A 19,056-nucleotide genomic window follows, 5' to 3' on the forward strand; every position below is an offset into this window, starting at 1 on the left:
TTAGTTCTTTGCCTCGTGGGCCTCTACATGCTGAATGTCCTTTTGACGTGACAGGCGGCCTCCTCCAGGGGGCGCTCCAGAGACAGAGGGGTGGCGGGTGGGCAGCACAGTCTCTCGGTGGATGAATGCGACTTTTTAATAGCTCAATTTTGAAAACAACACCCCATCATTTCTGATGTATTTTATTTGCTTTAAGTGAGTAAGTCCAGCCCACGCCCAACAGGAACTAAGCCCCTCTTCTTTAGGGGAGAAATATCAAAGAACCTGTGGACGTACCTTTAACACCACCACAGCGCAGTTCTGGGTGGTGTGGTGGGTACCCAGTAAATGACTAGACGTTACACTTGGCTTAGCACACAAATTCCCTTCTTGGTGAGCCAATTGCTAGGCAGCTTTTGGGTCCACCCCGGTTTTATTGGGTGAGAGGAATTTGGGACTCTCTAATGGATTGGGGGTGACACCCTGGGGACCTCCACAGAATGAGGATTCCAGTCTTTCATCTCCTGTCATGGAGCGGAGATCCTCCCAGAGCTCTCTGTTGCGCCGGGTCGGCCGGGCTGGGGACCCGAGAAGAGGAACACACACGGCACCTGCACCCAGCGTTCACTGCTCTGGGGCGAGACCGTTTTCTGCCCCGCTCTTGGCGTGCGTCTGCCCAGCTGGGCAGTGGGGGGACCCCAGGGGGACCCCACCCCTCTGGGAGGGGCCCCAGCTCCACTCGCCTGCAGTGACTTTAAATGCCAAACAGATGCAATTAAAAAAAACCCAAGTATTTCGCTGTAGAGTATAACCACACATTTGGACAAAAGAGGAAAAAAGCAAAATGAAGAAAAAAAAAAAGCCCTGCAAACACAGTACCACCACAGATGACATTTCGTGATGCCTCCTTCCTGTGGTTCCTGTGGGTGGTTCCTGCTTTCGGGCAGTGAGAAGTGGCTGCAGCCACAACTCCACGTCCTGCCCCCCTCCTGCTCGACTGTACTGCCCGTGTCTGCAGTGCGCCGTCTTTCTGCTTCCGCAGTCGAGAGCTGTGCCATACGCGTTTGGGGGAGTGTGCCAGAGCCGACTTCGTTCTTCTTTTAGTTCCGTCAGTGCTACATATAATAGGTACTAGTTATTTCTGATACAGTCTGCTGTAATTATTTTTTCCCCATGTTGTTTCGCCTTTTAACTTTTACCATTTTCTTTGAAGTAGTCCCATTAGTCCTATTAATTAGGTACAGGCCAGGTGAGTATACTTGGAAATGTTAAACCTTGTCATCTGGGAAATTCCTTTGTTGCTTCTAAAGACTTGGAAAGGTCTTTCTTTTATCACAGTACTCCCGCTCCATCTCTAGTTCTTATATGGCCTTAAAAAATTCATCTGGAATTGGTTCTGAAGTATAGTATGAAACAGGATCTAAAATTAGACGTATTTCCTTCTTCAAATTACTAACCAGGTGGTTCCACATTAGTTAATTGCATGCTCCTGCATGCTCTTCTTTGATGGTTTGTGATTTCTTTTGAAAATCACCTCCTTCTAGCCCTGGCTGGCGTAGCTCAGTGGATTGAGCGCGGGCTGCGAACCAAAGTGTCGCAGGTTCAATTCCCAGTCAGGGTACATGCCTGGGTTGCAGGCCATGACCCCCAGCAACTGCACATTGATGTTTCTCTCTCTCCCTCCCTCCCTTCCCTCTCTGGAAATAAATAAAATCTTAAAAAAAAAAATCACCTCCTTCTTACTTAGAATAGGGTCTGTTTCTGGCTTATTTTACTGATTTGTCTATTTTGCACCAGTGACTTTGTAATATTAAAAAAAAAAAAGAATTAATGAAGCCAGGCCTTGGCCAGAGGAGGAACTTGGCCCAGCTGGCTGCAACGAGAACCGCTGGGCGGGGAGGGGGAGGAAGGAGCCCCAGCAAATGCAGCGACGGTCTTCGGGGAGGGAAGTGTTCTGCTTGAAGCCAGCTGTTGATCTGGGAGACTATCAGGGACATTTTTGCTCAGACACCTCAGCTGAGTGAGAATGGAGCCGTGTCTCATTAAACACCAGTAAGGCTGGCTGATATTCTGATGGCATTAACAACTTGGCAGGTGATGGGAAAAGCAGCAGATGTCAGTACTCAGGCATCAGTAAACTGCTACAGCACCTCGAACTTTTATTGGAGAAGGGGCTCAGCCACTCTTCAGCAGTCGGGGAGGCAAGATGTGTGTGACCAGAGTTTGGTATTATAGGTACAGTCCTACTTAAAAGATTCACTTTAGAAAAGGTTTTAGAAAGGAAAGGTGGGCTGATGGACTCAATTTTACAGTTCACCTGTAATCTGTACCAATGCCCTGGGATTAGAAAGACAGCTTAATTTAGAAGTTTTAGCCGCGAGCAAACTTTGCCAAGTACCACCGTGGAGTGAACATCTGCTGCAGGCCAAGTTCTAACTCCGCAGAGACTGGAGGGAGCAGCATCTGCAGGTGGGGGTGGGGGGCAGGGCACTTGTATCTGACCAAGAGAACAGTCCCAGAAAATGGCTTCGGAGCAAGCAAGCCCAGGTCCCTCAAACTCTGAGTGCTTTACATGAAGGGCCAGCGAGAACCAGAGAGAAAGCAACCACCTGAGATCCCAGGCCTTGAAAGATGCCAGGATTCCTGTGTGTACGATGCTTGCCTGTGGCTCACTCATGAACCGGGCTGACACACCTGATGGGAGAGTAAGGAAGGGAACGGGTTCCTCCTGGTGAGGAAGGATCGTGGAGAAGAGCCAGACCGGCTGAGGGGACTGGAAACTGAAGTTCATCATTGGAATCGTGCAAATGCACTTACGAATGTCTCTGGACAAGCTGAGCAGGGCGGGCTCTGCTCAAACAGGGCTGAATCATCTCCTAAGAATCCCCACCGACGGACAGTACGGCGCCGCTTTGACAGAACCTGATTGGCCAGAGACGGGGGTGTTCGGAGTGTCACAGGGCGGGATGAAAGGAGGAGACAGAGACTGAGGATAAGTCAGGGCGTGCAGGGGAGAGGCCTGCTTCGATAAGGTGGCTCATTCAGCCCGCTAACAGCCGTGGGGCCCATAGCCAGGAGCCCAGCTCCCCGCCCCCACTTTCGGGAAACAGAGATGGGGGTGGTGTGGTGTGGTGTGGTGTGACAGGCTGTAGGGCTACCCAGACAGAGACTCCTGGCCAGGACCCTGGGAGTCACCTGACCTCTCTGAGCTGGTGTCTTCATCAGGGGTACTAGTTCTACCTGCCCCAGGTGGTTGAGGGTATTAGAGCTCCTGTGAAAAGAGCCTGCTACAAACCCTTATGAAGATGATGGGTTTCACCTGGGAAGATGATGCCCCCACCGAAGGCTGGGATTTGGGCCCATTTGAAGAGTGGACCAGGAGGAAAAGGAACCTCTGGGACCCTGATGGAGGCAGAACTGAGGGCAGCCTGGTGCCCAGTGACCATGCACTTACAGACAAGCCCGGCTGTGCAAGGCTGCTCCTACCTGGCAGAGGGTGCCCTCCTGTGGGCCCCACCTCCCAGGCACCTATGGACCCCACAGGAGGGGAGGAGACTGCTGCACGGCCACCCCTAGCCTCTACCTGCCCTCTGTGTGGCTTTGGTGCAGCCCCTGCAATGGTCCGAGTGGTCTTTGGCAATCACACATCGGTGGGGGCGTGGGCCTGCAGGGAGGGCAGGCTGACTGTGGCCTGGGGTGAGGTGGGGAACCTGCGCATCACAGCTCCTCCCTGTCGCTGTTCAGGGGCTGGACCAGAGGCCCTGGAGCCTGGGGCTGGTCTCCTGGCCCTTGGTAGCCAGGCCACTGGCCACTGTCCTCTGCGCGCTTGCCTGCAGTGGCATAGTCCTGCAGCAGCCCGCTGTCCACTCTGTGCTGCCGGAGGCTTCTGGTTCCCACCAGCCCCTGCGTTCTCAGGTACCCCTGCTGGCAAAAGGGCGGCAGCTTCTGGCGTGTCAGGGCGAACAGGAAACAGGACTCTAGAGAAAAGCCAAAGGAGATGAATGAGTCGAGCTGAGAGGTGTGGGGGGAGGTGCAGGAAGGTGCTGCCAGGGCCCCAGGGGCCTCCCTCGGGATCATCCATCCCTGAGCCTGGAGCCGACTTTTCTGGGTACCTCACTCGGCCCCCGAGTGGCCATGGAACTCAGCCCCTTCAGAGGTTCCAGCAATAGGCTGCCCTGGCTGTGGGAAGAACAAGGCTCCACAATGAAAGCAAACCACGGGAATGACTCAGCTTCCAGAGGCTGGTTCCAGCAGGGTGCTCTGCTTGGAGCCAGCCTGGGGTGGGGACTCAGTAGCTCAAGAGTGACCCTCCATTCCATTCTGAGGTCAGAGCTGGCTGCACAGATTTAGTCCCTCAGCAACATCGGAGCTGCAAACGCTGTGTGTAAGCCCTGTTTTCAGCACGTGGGGTTATAAAGACTAAATGGGTGCTCTGGGCAGTGTGGCTCAGTGGATCGAGCACCCGTCCGCAAACCAAAAGGTCACCAGTTCGATTCCCAGTCAGGGCACATGCCTGGGCTGCAGGCCAGGTCCCCAGCTGGGGGCATGCAAGAGGCAAGCGATTGCACATTGATGTTTCTCTCCCTCTCTTGCCCTCTAAAAATAAAAAAGACAAAACAGGTCCATCCGCATCTGTGATTTATCCGTGTCTGCCCCACAGCAGTTGGTGCGTAGGTCAAATCTGACCCGTCGGGAAATCACGTGGATACTTGCCATTTAGAAATGGGAAGAAACCACCACAAGAGCTAGAAGTAGCTCCTGGAGAACGAGCATGGGTGGGGGAAAAGCCTTTTAGCCAAGTATTACATAACTTTGAGTTGAAAAGTTGAAAAGATGAAACAGATAGAGGCTCCATCTCCTGAGGGATTAGAAGACGGAGTGCATGTCAGAAAACCAGCCCGAGCCTTTTATCTCAGAGAGGGGGCACACAGGGGTGGGCAACGTGGGTTTGCAGTTGTCCGTGTGGGAAAAAGACACGCAGGTTATGCTATGGCAAGAGCTTTATTAACTCAAAAGAGTGTCACGGGGCAACTGTAAACCCACTTTTGCTCACCCGTGTATCGCAAAGAATGTTGTGAGGTTTTCGTGGGTGAGCAGGCGGCTGCCCAAACACGTATCATTTCCCACTCATAGCACCAAGTTCTGACTCAGAGCACAGAGGGTCCCTGGCGGCACAGGCCCCGACAGTCCTCTCTGAGCAGGGAAGACAGCAGGTGTTGGGGGGAGGACGGCAGAGGGACAGCAAGCTGGCTTTTTGCAAGCACCGCCTTCTGCAGGCGCCAGGGGCAGGGAAGCCGCTCGGAACCCGGGGCCAGAACCGGCAGCTGCACGTCAGCTGAGGGGGTGGAGAGAAAGCCCGCCCGCCATCTGCCAGCTGGCCCTTCACCAGGAAGGATTCTTCCAAGCTCGAGGCAGCAACACACAGTGGTTTGTACCATTGAGCGCATGTACGTGGGAGCGGAAGCCAGGGGCCTAAAGGGCCTGGACGATGCACTGGTAGGAGCCAGACCTCGGGGTGGGAACGGCAACCCTGAGGCACACCGGCATCTTCGTGCACTCCTGACACTTCGAGACACAGGCGGGGACCTCGCAGCTGAGGTTTCTCGACCTCGTAATTGCACGTGTAAGCTGGGAGCTTGCAGAATGCTAACTATGGATGACCTCGGCTGGAGCACCTATATATATTTAGGCTACTGATTTAAACTACTGTTTTAAGCCGTCTCCCTTAATACATACATTCTTATTTCAAAGTGTGGACTGGGGGCGTCCCCCGGGGAGGAAACAAGGGCACTGCTCTCTGACCCGCAGGCCGCGGCCTGGCTGTCTCCGACCCGACCGGATGTGAGTGGGGCCCTGACCGGTGTTTGCCGAACAGAAAGGCGCGGGTGTTCTGGGCACTCGGGGTGGGGGGGTGAGAAAAGGCAAAACCTTGCCCGTTTCAGTCGGCTCTCCCTCTGGGTTATCAGACGCCTCTCCCCAAGTCCCTCTTCGGGTTCGGCTGTCAAACTATCTTCCAGTTTACCAACTCTGTCTTCCTCTCTGTTTAATTCATTATGGCATCTCTACGTTGAGTTTCTGGATGCTCATTTTTTTCCATCTCCAGAAGTTTCACGTGAATCTTTCTCAAAACTGACCCGTTGGTTGTGTTTCCGGCCGTCTCATTTCCTTGGCATCACATCTGTCGCATGGACTTTGTGTCCTCTCCCTGGCCACCCGAGTCCCCGCAGTCGGCCCGGTGGGAGCCCGGTCGCCTGTCTGGCGCCAACACTGCCTCCCGGGGGTCTGTGTCCGTGTGTGCTCAGCGACCTTTGCCTGGGAGTTCCTGTTCCTGGGCCTGGGCCCGTGGGAGTTTTCTGAGGCCTGGCTTTAACGTGTGCCTCCTCACAGAAGACTCTCGGCCACTTCTGTGGGTTCTGAGCCACAGTGACCGCGTGCAGGTCGGCCCCAAGCTCCCACGAGCGGGGCCCAGCGGTTGGGACTGCCCAGGGGCAACTTCTCGCCAGTTGACCCACCCGGGGCCGCGAGCACGCATCTCCGCCATCTCGTCCCGGGAGTGATTCCGCCGCCCAGTTTTCCCACCGAGGTCCAGGCCTATTAGACGGTCTCCGAACAGACCCATCGCCCTGCTCCAGCCTCACCTTCCCACCCCCAGGGGCTCAGTTACCCCGGCCCCAGTCCACTGACGGCCAGCAGGTGACCCACACCCAGCCTCGGGTTTTGCTTTTCTGAGTATCTGGACTCTGGAAGGCTCCCTTGTTTTCCTGCCAGTTCTTTACCCAAGACACGTTGTTCAGTGTGTTCAGGCGCACTGTACCAGGGGGCTTTCTGTGGCACCCAGCCCACCACACTGCGGGGAATGGAGGTTTGGGCTGGCGTCTCCCAATGTGCATCCTGAAACATCCCAGCGCCCGGACCTATCCGGTCTCTTCCCAACCCCTGGCTCAGTCCCTTCGTTCCCCGGGGATCTCAGGTTACCTGCATAGAAGCTTCGCAGGTCAGTGTCCAAACAGTTCTCCAGGAAGCGCCTCAGCGGTAAAATGTGGTTCACTGGGGCGGTCCAGTCTGTCAGGAAATCTTCCACGATGTGGTGGATGGCCGTGGGCCGAGGCAGGGGCCACTCCGCGGGCCGGAACCTCACGTCCTGCTCTGTGGGCGAGAGGCAGGGCCGCGTCAGAGCCCAGCGGCTGGGCGGTCCCTGCCCATGACCCACTGCCTGCCTCACCCACTCACGCTCGGCTTGCCCGCTCTGCCCCTGCGCTGGCTGTGGGCAGCCGGCTCAACAGCCACTTCCGAACGCTGGGAGGTCGGCATGAGGGAGCGGGACCAAAATGGACTTGCCCCTGGTGGTATCAGAGGGCAGGACTGAGACTGATCACTCGAACCTGGTGTTTTTCTAAGGCTCACACAGACTAAGGTCTACCACGGATGCTTCAAAGCTGGTCTGTCTGTGAGGAGGCTCAGGTCCCGCACCCAGAGGGGCCTTAGGGCGCATCTAGTCCACCTCCCACCCGTGGGGGACACCCTCCTGCAGTGTCCCTGCCAGAGGGCTTGAGCTGTGGCCCAGCACCCCTGAGCTGGGAAGTCTGACCCTAGGAGGCACCCCGTTCTACTGCGGGGAGGTGCTGTCAGTCGCTCCTGTGCTCCTGTCACCTCTGCCTGCCAATACCACCTCTGCCCTTTGTCAGACCCTCCTCCGAGGGACAGCCCTTCAGGATCGGAGACGGCAGTTGGGCTCCCGGTGGTTCGTCTCCGGGGAGCTGCCCTGTGCCCATGTTCTGTGTGCACTGCCTCGCTTGCCCTCGTACGAGGAGGGGAGGACGGCACTGTTTCTGTCCCGTCTGACAGAGGAGGCAGGCGGAGCTCAGAGAGGCTAAGACATGGTCCAAGGTCACACAGCAAGGGCAGGACAGCCCTGGGAGTGCGCCCCAGCTGTGCTGTCCCCCAGCGCCCCACTCCACTTCCGGTTCCTCGCCCCGTTCCTCCCAACAGTCTCCCAGTCTCCCCTTCCCACTCCGAGGTCAGCCCCCCTGGGAGACACACAGCAGGACAGTGTCCCTCTCACTGTGTGCTGCCTGGCGGGCACGCCCCTCCATGTGTGACCAGAATCTGGGAATGTCACTTGTCATTCTTGGACCTTGTGTCCCACTTGGCCCCTGGACAGAGTCCCCATGGTCCACTCTGTCAGCTGAGTGTCGTGTGAGGGATTGATGGTGACAGCTCGACACACAGCAGGGCCCCGGGAGTGCCCACCTCAGGACAGCCCACGTGGGGGGCGGGCAGCAGGGACCCAGCTCACCGGTGGGGAGGTGCCTGTAGTAGTAGATGACGGGGTGGAGGAAGTTAGACCGCCAGGCGTCCTCCGTGTGCCCCACGGACCGTTCATAAAAGAAGACGTCCTTGTCGGGTCCCGAGAAATTCCTGCCGTACTCCATGTTGACGACGAAGAGCCCATGCCTGGCTTTCCTTCCTGTGATCGCCTCCAGCTGGGCCACCATCTGCACGGGGAACTCCTCCAGGTACTCGTAGGCTGTGGCATTCCTGGGGGCGTGGCAAAGCGGGAGGGCGGGCCCTTCAGTGCCGCGGCAGAGGCGAGAGGCATGTGCCTGTGGGCCGGCGCGTGCGCCCGTGGGCCCGTGTGTGTGCGCGCCTCCCTCTGCCCAGAAGCGAAAATCACGCAGCACGCAGGCCGTGGTCAGCCCTGCACGTCCCAGTTAATGCTGCTCACAGCTGCGCCCCGATTCACAAGTGGGGTGGATGCAGAGAACTGATGACCTGACGTGGCTGTCAGGGGGAGGGGACCCAGGCTGAGCGAAGAGTAACGGAAAACCCTGGGGGTGGGGTGGGTGAATGTCTTGGTGTGTTCCAGGGACAGGAAGAGGCCAGGGTGGCTAGAGTGGAGTGGAGAGGGAGAGGCGGAGGCGGGGGTGGTTAGGGAGGTCCATGGGGGTAGGTTAAGGAGGGCTTGTGTGTGCAGAAGGGAGCGTCTGGTTTCATCTGGACTAAGGGGAAGCCCCTGGCTCCTGGAGAGTATTGAGCGGAGATGAATTTGTGTGAGTCGTGTATTAAAAGGACCACCCGGCCACCACGATGAGAGCGGACCGCTGCTGTATCCATGCATGTGAGAGATGCTGGTGGGCGGGGCCAAGGGGGCAGCGGCGGAGCTGCTGAGAGGAGGTCGGACTCTAGATGCCTAGAAGGTGGAGCCAATGGGATTTACGGACAGTCAGAATTCAGGAAGGGGTGTGAAAGAGCGGGGAGTGAAGGATGATGGGAGGCTTCTGTGCTGAGCGCTGCTGAATTTCCTGTCGCTGACCTTGGGGTGCTGTAGTGCTCCCTGGCTTTGGCTGTTCTTCCTCTGCTTCTCACCTGCCACCTGTCCTTTGAGGTCCTCGCCTTCACCCTTTCCTCACCGTCTCCTGCTCAGCAGGTGTTCTTCTATCACTTGACTGATAAGGAGCCAGCTGGGTCCTGGCCCCAGGGAACTCCCACATCACACTGTGTTACAGCTTCCCACTGGTCTAACTTGGTGCCAAACGCTTCCTAAAGTTCCCTTCAGTCCTTCCTCCAGTCCTGCCAGGTAGGGGCTACTGTCCCCATTGGGCACATGAGAGAAAGGCTCAGAGAGGCTAACTGACGTGCCCGAGGTCACACAGGGAGAACAGGCACAGTCCAGATGTACACTCAGGACTGTGTGTCTGTCTGCAGAGCATGTGGTGTTGACTTCATTTTCCAGAATAACTCCATCTCCCCTGCCCCCACCCCAGGCTTCATCTCAGGAGGGAACCCCTGGGCTCTCCCCGGCCTGGAACAGGAAGAGGCGGGGCGTGAGGAGTGTACAGTTACTGGTGAGGCGGGAGGGGAGAGGGGTGGGGGTGGGCTACTCACTCCTTCAGCAGCACCACGTCGGCCAGCACGCCGAACATCTGGTAGAGCCCAGAAGCCTCGTTCACGCGCCGGAGGATGGAGCTGGTCAGCTGTGTGATGGGGTGCTCGGTGCAGGGCCAGGCGGCGCCGTGGTGGCGGTGCTCCAGTAGCCGGTGAACAGCACGCACTGAGATGGTCGGAGGGAGAAATGGCATGCTGAGCTTAAGAATTTATCTTCTGCCATCGGAGGGACACAGGTCCCCATCAGCTTCTCTGAACTCAGCCCACACTGCGTGCGTGACGCCAAGCTGCCCTGAGAGTGCGGTCAGCCAGTGGTGTCTGTACAGGTCAGAAGGGGGCGTCTTCGGCTGTACCGAGTCCGCCGCACCAATCGGCTCTGCCTCTGGTGCAAAGTAGCCGCGGAGGAGGACCGCTAAGCGCAGAGGGCCGTGGCTGGGTTGGGTGCCTAGGCCCGCATTTCCCCGCCCCGTCCCCACCTTCCGCCATGTGCACTTGGAAGTCCCACAGTTATCACTCCGCATGTGGCATGTCACAACGAGACCAGAGCCCTTCTCTGCAACTGCACCCCTTCCCTCGCCCCTGCCTCTGTCAGATGCCCACGCGGGAAAACTCTGACTGCTCGCTCTCCCCCGGAGCCTAAATCCCGTCTGTCGTCAAGTTCTATTTCAAGGTGCTCTGTATATTTACGTGAGGGGAGAAAAACCTGGGGCTGCCACATACAGCTGTCGAATGGGGGTGCCACACACAGGCGCCTGCTTCTCCGAAACGCATCAACACAACACCCCAATGCAATAAGGGCAAGGACACAGACAATTCACACGACAGGGGATCCTGCAGGCCAGCAGTCACAGCAAGACGCGCGGCCTCACTAGACAGCTGGCTCTTGAGGAAACCGTGGTTAAGCTGAGTTTTGCAAAAGGTGGAGGAATTACACAGCTAGGGGCTTGGGAATGGTGCCCTGGTGAAGAAATGAAATCTTGAGAGTGTGGCACATTATGAGGCAGCTGAGGGACCGGGCTGGAAAGGCAAGCTGGTGCTGGCTGGGGCACAGCTCTCCCTGTGGAGATGGGGAACCCCTCAAGGTTTGTCAGCAGAGGAAGGACTTTTGTTTTTAAAGAAAGGTTGCTCTGGTGGGTACTACGGTGGCTGGACGCGATGGCAAGCCAGAAAGACCAGCAGCAGGAAGACCAGTCGGGAGATGGAGAGGCCCCAACCCAGGAAAAGTGAGGCGGGACAGACTGGAGAGAGATGGGGGGATGCGCGGGGCTTCCTGCCTCTCCGCCTTCCACGCTGGGGGGGGAGGGGGTCTATGCCTTGCACAGCGTCTTTTATCTCCTGTGGCTTCCCCCTGCCTCTGCTGTTTCCGAACTGTCTCCCTTGGTGCCTGCTTCTCGCTGAATGATGGGCAAGGTCCTGGCGGAATGGGGTGTATACAGCCACCCAGTCCCTCTCCTGCGTGGGGTCCTCAGCTAGCAGAAGTGGCCACAGCAACCTGTGGCCTGTGCGTCCAGGGTGTTGTTTCTCATTTGCCTGAAGTGGTACAGTGAGCTGTGCGCCTTCCGTCAGGCAGGTGTGGACCCAAATCCCACCTCTGCCATCCACTGGCTGGGTGCCTTTGAGCAAATTACTCAACTTCTCTGTGCCCCAGTCTCCTTAACTGCAAATAGAATTGAAATAACAGAGTCTGTCTCATGGGGCTGCTGTGAGGATTGGGTGTGAGCTGGGAGAGGGCAGAGGGCAGAAGGGAGCAGGAAGGATGGGGCGGCGTATGCTGGGGCAGTGGGTGCAGGGAGGGTGGCGTGCACTGAGTGACAGAGAGAGCGTCTCACTGGGGAGATGCGGCTAAAAAGCCCCTCTTCCCACCATGTGCGCATGTGCGCGTGTGTGCATGCGTATCAATGTGCAAATATTCTGCGTACAGACAGCTAACAGTCTCCCTGGGATCCTCCTCTGACGGCACACAGGAGGTGCAAAAATACTGCCTGGAAATCAACAGTAACACGCGCTGATCTGCCCCTGCTGTGCTGGGAGGGCAGTGAAATGCAAAAATGAGCCTCAAGGCAGTGCGAGGCATCAAAGTAAACACAGAGGCGCCAGAGTGCAGGATGCAGGACCTTGACAGTGTTTAGGACGGAATCACCTGGCCCACCTAACACTCGGCAGGCGATAAAGCACCCACCCAACAGCCCCCGCAGAGGGCAGAACATTTACACCCTCGGAACCTAGCCTTCCGAAAAAGAGTGAACATAATCCAATTGCAGTTCTTACTGAAATATGTCGGTGCCCAAAAACGGTGTGTGTGTGAGTTGCACGGTCCCCAGGCACGGCCTGATTTAGTCCTTACGACAGCCGGTTGAGGGCACGGGTTCACCTCATTCACACCTTGGACGTTGGGGTACCCCCCAGAGGCTCAGAGAGGTGGTGAAGCCTGACCTCTGAGGCCAGCCTGCTGGGGTGCAGCCCAGGTTACCATTCCTCCAGCTCCGGGTTCTCACCAGTACTTGGTGCTTCACCCGCACAGGGCAGAGGCACGTAACATGCCACCCCAGATCACGTACTTCTATCTGGTGCCTTTCCAGACAGATCCTCAGAGCACGAAAACACCTTGCCATCTGCCCCAGACACGGAATATGGAACAACTGACTACTAATGAGCATCCCCTTGATGGCTGCTGGAAGTTGCGACAGTGTTCACTGACCCTGGGGGTGGTTCCGCCCGGGCTCACCTGTGTATCGGAACCCATGGATGAAGCCCCCGGCAGATTTCCGGTAATCCACAGAGTGGCTGGCCGTGCCCAGGACAAAGAGGCCACGGCTTCCTTTGGACTCGTAGCTAGCCTTGATCAGTGGGTACTTCTTGCTGAACTCGCCCCCTGAAGACAGCCGGAGGGACCTGTGAGCAGAAAGCGTTGTTAACAAACATCGCTGCTGTGTATGAAACGCTAATTACAGGCCCGGTACTGAGCTAAATGCTTTATATTCCTTATTGCATTTAAATCATGCCACGACCCAGGAGGGGGGTATAATCATCTCCATTGAATAGATGGAGGAACTGTGGCTCAGGGAAAAGATGCAGTGGGTCAGGGCCAAGGTCAGGATTTAAGCCTGACTTGAGGCTGGGCTCTGGGATAAGACAAGGCTCCATGTGTGATCAGATGGGACAGGAGGGTCTGGTTCAGACCCTCCAGGTTCTTGCCTTCCTGTGCCTTGGCCAGAAGGAAAGGGAGACCCCAGATGCATTCTTTGACCCTAAGCCTTGTCGAGGTACTGAGGCAGCCATATCTAAAGATGAGGAAGCAAACAGCAGTGCTTCAAAATAAAATTATCAATAATTTCAGCAGTTAGCCCTGGTTGGCGTAGCTCAGTGGATTGAGCGCGGGCTGCGAACCAGTGTCGCAGGTTCAATTCCCGGTTAGGGTACATGCCTGGGTTGCAGGCCATGACCCCCAGCAACCGCACATTGATGTTTCTCTCTCTCTTTCTCCCTCCCTTCCTTCTCTAAAAATAAATAAATAAAAATCTTTAAAAAAAAAGATTAAAGTGAGAAGACTTTAAAAAAAAATTTCAGCAGCTAACATTTTACTAAGCATATAGTATATGTCAAGTACTTTTCTATATTTATCCCCACAATAGCCCTATTAAAAAAACAACAACTACGACCCCCATTTTAGCGATGAGAACTGGGGCCAAGCACAACTGGTAACTTTTCCAGAGCCGGCAGGTTTGGTAAGAGGATCACAGATCAACCCCAGAGCCCGCGGTCCCGGCCACCACACCGCCTGCCGGCAAATTCACCCCTGGTCCTGGCCTTCCCGTCTCCCGGGGGGAGGGTCACAACACATCCAACAGATGGAGACTCACTGTGGCCGCCGCCCCCCTCCCCCCCACAGGGGGCCAGGACCACGGGGACCCTTCTCGGCCGACAGGGAGCTCGTGCCGGGGCGGAAACCAGGCGGCATCCACATCCGGGCTGAGGGTGGAGCCCTTTCAAAAGCCCCGGTGCTGGCACTGCTGGATGGGGGCGCTGCTCCCCCAGGGTGGTCTCGGAGGGGTTTACCACAGGATCCCAGCTCCTCAGACTCACTCGTTGAAAATGGAGAAGTCGAAGTTCCAGCCCAGGCAGCGGATGACCCGGTCGTAGGCCACGCGCATGGCGAAGTTGTCACTGTCATCCTGGGGGAGGGTGATGGCTTCGGCACTCTGGTTGCCCTCCTCCACGTAGAACCTCAGGGTGATGTGGAACTTGCCCTTGTGGTCCTTCACCACGGCCAGATCCGCCAGGTCGGACTCCAGCAACCCGTCCAGGGACTTCAGCTGGTAGGTGTCCAGCAGGCCGTTGTTGATGGCCCTGGGGCCCACGGGACATGGCAGAAGAGAGAGAGAGAGGGGTCTGTGACGGGTGCAAGGAGACTCAGAGGCAGAGGTGGTCAGTCCCGCTGGGGTCAGGGACGGCCTCAGAGGGGCTGGGGCACACCCCGTACTCGCCGCGGCCACATGCCATACCTTAGGTCTCCCACGTAGTGCGTAGCCCAGGAGAGCCGGACTCGGGAGCGGCTTAGCATGTGGATAAAATTGGTGACACCCAGGATGTTCTCTGAAGTCTCGAAGGCCGAGTTCCCTCGGCCCAGGATCAGCACATTCTGACCCACAAAGTCCTTGGGGTCCACGGACACAGACTCGTAACCCTCCACGTGTTCGGAGCCGGGGAAGTCCACCAGGTTGGGGACTGACAAACCGGTGGCGACGAGAAGGACGCTGCAGGTGGGGGACAAAGGGAGGCTGGCTTAGTCTCTTAGCTGGAAGACACTAAGTGAAAATCACTCTTTGGACCTGCCGCCTGGCTTGCCCATGTGACCCAGACTGCTGGCTCCTAAAAGGAAACAGGACGTTCATTCATTCATTCATTCACTCACTCAGTCACTCGCTGGCCCATCCCTGTGTATGTAAGACTGCCCCTGCCCCTCCCTGAGCTCACTCCCGCGGACACGGTTTCCTTCAGCCCTTAATGGGATTATACTGAACATGAGAATTACTTAGACGGGCAGGAGAAGGTGGCACCATGAAAAATCAAGTAGAATGCATCCAATTCTAAACACGCAGTCAGACCAAGTATCACCCTCAGTGATGGAAACAAGACTTTTTGTCTCACTTTCCTGTTTTTGACTCGCCTGGCAGAGGCAAACGTCTGCTGCGAGTAGCTCTCGGCCAGGCTCCGTACGGCTTTGCGCATCACCTTTCTGCTCAGAGCAGCCCTCACGGGTGTTACATGGCCGGCCTCACAGGTGAGGAGACACCGTCCCCGGCTGGCGTCCAGAGCTCCAAAGACAGCAGAGCCAGACTCTGCTGGACCCCAGACCAGCCTGATTCCAGAGCCCTGCTCTTTCTATCGGTGGGTCTGCGGGGCTGCGGTGGGCGGCTGGGGAACCGGATCCCGCCACACCGCAGAATCATTTGATCGCAGGGTGGTTTCAACAGTCGGACTGTTTGGCCTGGAGAAGGGGCATGTGCAGCCCCTATCACGCCGTGTCTCGACTCTTGTCCATTCTGCTCAAATCGGACTCCCGTACCCTGTAGCATGGCTGTTTAAATGCAAGAGTCCAAAGTGGCTCACCCCTTCTTTCCCTGGGCCTCCAGCAAAAGATGGGACGATGAGCTCTGAGCACCTGCCGGGAGCCAGGTGCCTGGCTAACGGCCAGGAAGTGAGAGGCATGCTGGTGCAGCGGACAGGACACGGGCTTCAGGGTCAGTAAGACATGAACTCGAATTGCGGCTTATGCCACTTAGAAAGCTGTGTGACATAGCACCCATTACGCAACGTCTCTGAGCCTCAGTTCTTCTTCTGTAAAATGGGTATCAGTGAGCCTCTCCCATGGGGTTCTGGCAAGGATAAAACAAGTGCAGTTTCGCCTGCGACTCTGAATTTGGATTGTCTGCACACACTGAGCGAAAACTTAATGCCAGTAGCCCGGACTGTAGGGCCGTCTCCCTCCTGGGCAGTTCTGAAGTCCCACTGAGCCCCCCTGACACCGGCCAGACCCAGCGTTTCCCAGCACGTACTCTGGGGGACACTCCTTCTCGGAGATGCTCTACAAAAAGGGTTCGTGGGGACATAAGCTTAGGCCAGGGGTGTCAAAACTCCTTTTCACCAGGGGTCACATCAGCCTCGTGATTATCTTCAAAGGGCCGAATGTAATTTAGGACTGTATAAATGTAACTACTCCTTAACAGTTAAGCAAGCGCTCGGTGCTGCCGCCGGGTAAAACCATGGTGCCAGCCGGATAAAACAAGGTGGAGGGCCGGGTTCAGCACCTGTGGTTAGGCAATGCTAAATACCCAGTGTTCCTGGAGGGCAGTGGTGAATACGAAGCTACTAGACTGACAAATCCTGGAGGAAAGAATTGGTAGTATTTTCCAAACTCATCTGAGCACAGTATTTGTAGGACACACGTGGGAAATGGTGGCTAAACTAAACCTCTCAGCCCTGAATTCAGTGGGAGCAAGGGGCGGCAGATTTCTCATTCCTCCCACACCAACTGACCAACCACGAAGTGCCAGTTCCTCCAGGAGAGGCCCCAGCTTCAACAGGTGAGCTCTGGGACCCCCTTCCTTACCTGCATTGGTACGTCTGGCCCCTCTGGTCAGTCAGGATGAAATAATGGCCATTCCAGGCCTGCCGAGCCTTCTCCAGGGTGACGTGGGCAATGGTTGTGTTGTAGAGCACGCTCAGCCCCAGCCTGGTCGCGAAGTCGCCCAGGTAGCGCACCATGTCGCTGGCGTCGGGGAAGTAGGCGTCGGAGTAGTGTCTGAAGAGCAGCCGGGGATCGTGGCTGAGCAGAGAGTTCCAGTCGTGGCGGAGGTTGAACTCGGCGTTGGCCCTGCCCGTGTACCGCTTGTTGATGCTGATGAGCTTACGGTGCCGGGGGTAGCGCGTGAAGAAGCTGCCAGGCTCCGCGGCGCGTTCGAACACCGTGTAGTCCCTCCCGGCTCGCTGCAGGAAGTAGGCCATTTGCAGGCCCGCGGGCCCGGCGCCCAGGACACAGTAGTCCCGGTGTGTGGATGCTAAGGTCTTAGCAGGGTACAAGGTGAGAGCCGGGTAGAGGGCGATGGTTAGGAGCAGCCCCGGGGAACCCCACACTGGGGTCAAGGAGGAGAGGCCCATTCTGCGGCAGACCAGGTGAGTGAGGCCTCGGACCAGATGGCCTGTGGCCCCAGGTGATGAGTGAGGAATGGGGCCTGGAAAGAGGCAGAGGCTTGCCTGAGCGCTCACTGCTACTTGGGGAGGAGGCAGGACCAGAACCCAAGGACTTCTGAGCTCATTCGCTGGGAAGCGTTTCAAGCTTGGATCTGGAGCTCCCTCCAGGAACCCCCACCTCCTCCGTCCCCTTCAGGGCCTCGATTCCCGGGGTACCAGCCCACTCCTTGCCATGGCGGTAAGAAGGTGGGTGCTCCTCCATTTTCTCCCTAATTTGAAGGATATCCAACACCCCTTGGGGTCCTCCGCAGACTAGAGGAGCCCTAGGGCTATTAAGTGTCTTTGGCCACGCCCCTGCTCTCCGGCTGGGGCATGAAAGAGGTGTGGCCTGCGCAGACCCCAACCCAAGTCAGGTGCCCCCGGTCTCTTCCGCCACGCGACAGAGATGCCCAGCACACCTGCAGCCACGCGGACGCGCCCTCTCTCGGAGCCGCTCCCCGCGCGTGCGCGGTGCCCGCGCCCGCAGCTCGGGCCTCTATGGGGGACCGACCTTCTCCCCTTCCCGGCGTTCGCACCTCGCAGCGGATCCGCCGGCAGCGCGCAGAGAGTGAGGCCCGGGTGGGCTGAGCCGGCTGGCGCCGCGGAGACCGCCCCGCCTCCTGCCCCGCCAATGGCGGGGGGCGGGGTCAAGTGCGCAGCGCGCAGCACGCCGGGCGGGGGGCCTGCAGTGGTCCTCAGGCTGCGCCGGAGAGTCTACCGCGTGCGGCTCTCTGCGCTGGGGCTGCGGGAGGGAGCGGGAGGGTTGATTGTAGCTCCCGGGGATGTCGTTTGCACGCAGTGCTTTTTCATTTGTGAGCGAGGCGTGGGAGCAGATTGGTTTTGGAGGTAATTCCAGCTCTTACACTCCCATTAATGTAGTCAAAGACTAGTTGCCTACCCAGATTCCCCGGCCTGGAAACCAAGTTGGTGAAGCCAGGACAGAAAAACAAATTAACGAGTTGTTTGCTACTGTGGACTAAGAAGGGATTCTACGGAAAGTGATCTCACAGGCTGATCTGATAAATTCCTAACTGGGTGGGTCATGATAAGTAGTCATGCCCCAGGCATGGAAGTTCTTTAGTAAATGTTTTATGTTTGTCTTAAGCAAGCCCTGCCCATTGTTCCTGTGCCCCTAGGTTAACATACCTTTGAAAGGCCTCGGTTCTGATCCCTCAGGCGAAACCACCTTCTAGAGCGAGTACTTTTAACATAAAAGCTGCAAATTCATTCTGAGAAGCATTTTTCTCGGTCTGTTGAGATCTTGCTTCCAGGCATGTTCTCTGTTTGGCTCAAATGATTCTTCACAGGTTTCGAAATTCTTACCTGGACACAGTGGTGATTTAGTCTGTTTGATGATTTATTAAGAAACATTTACGACTGACTGGATCTTTCTAGTCAATGATTCTTGCTAGTCAATGAGGTAGTCAATGATTCTGTTTCCAACTTTGTAGCCATTGGCCAAAACCTCGATAGGTTTGGGCCGATTTGCATAAGATCACACACAAAGTGGAGCCTGGAATTAAGTCTTTGTTTTACTCAATTATGAGCTCTTTGCAAAATGTTTTTATTCATTCATGAACCATGATGTTTGTAAACGAAGTGGCCTGTGATAGGCCACCATAAAGACTCATAAACCCACGGCTGCCACACAGCAGCGGTGGCTGAAGCGGAGGGTGGCAGGACAATGCTGAACTGCCCTTCAGGGGAACTGGAGGGTCGCAGCTGGCCTTAAGAGGGGGAGTGCGGGTCCTCAGCATGAGACTGTACACTTGGACACAGGACTGAGTAGGAAATTCATCAAAAGTATTTACGAAAAATATGGCAGGCCTTGTGCACACACTGAACCAGACTGAAATGGAGGAGCAATTTCTAGAAGTAAAGAGGAAGTTATGGGGTGGGGAGCAGTTACCACCGAAGAGCTCTTCCAGTATAGGGCGTGGTAGGACCTATAAACCCTAGCTC

At 56.5% G+C, this 19,056-nt stretch overlaps 1 protein-coding gene across 1 annotated transcript; it reads right to left on the reverse strand.

Moving 5' to 3' along the window:
* Window positions 1–1,121: 1,121 nt before the first annotated feature.
* On the reverse strand, window positions 1,122–17,708 carry FOXRED2 (FAD dependent oxidoreductase domain containing 2). The gene is made up of 9 exons (XM_028532172.2): window positions 16,475–17,708; window positions 14,367–14,618; window positions 13,948–14,211; window positions 12,590–12,756; window positions 9,865–10,030; window positions 8,276–8,517; window positions 6,955–7,125; window positions 1,712–3,956; window positions 1,122–1,513 (listed from the first exon to the last, which is right to left on the reverse strand). The coding sequence occupies exons 1-8, from the start codon at window positions 17,020–17,022 to the stop codon at window positions 3,697–3,699; spliced, it is 2,070 nt and encodes a 689-aa protein (XP_028387973.1). The 5' UTR covers window positions 17,023–17,708; the 3' UTR covers window positions 1,122–1,513; window positions 1,712–3,696.
* Between the last annotated feature and the right edge of the window lie 1,348 nt (window positions 17,709–19,056).

This window comes from Phyllostomus discolor, chromosome 2 (genome assembly GCF_004126475.2).
Source record: "Phyllostomus discolor isolate MPI-MPIP mPhyDis1 chromosome 2, mPhyDis1.pri.v3, whole genome shotgun sequence".
NCBI lineage: Eukaryota > Metazoa > Chordata > Mammalia > Chiroptera > Phyllostomidae > Phyllostomus > Phyllostomus discolor.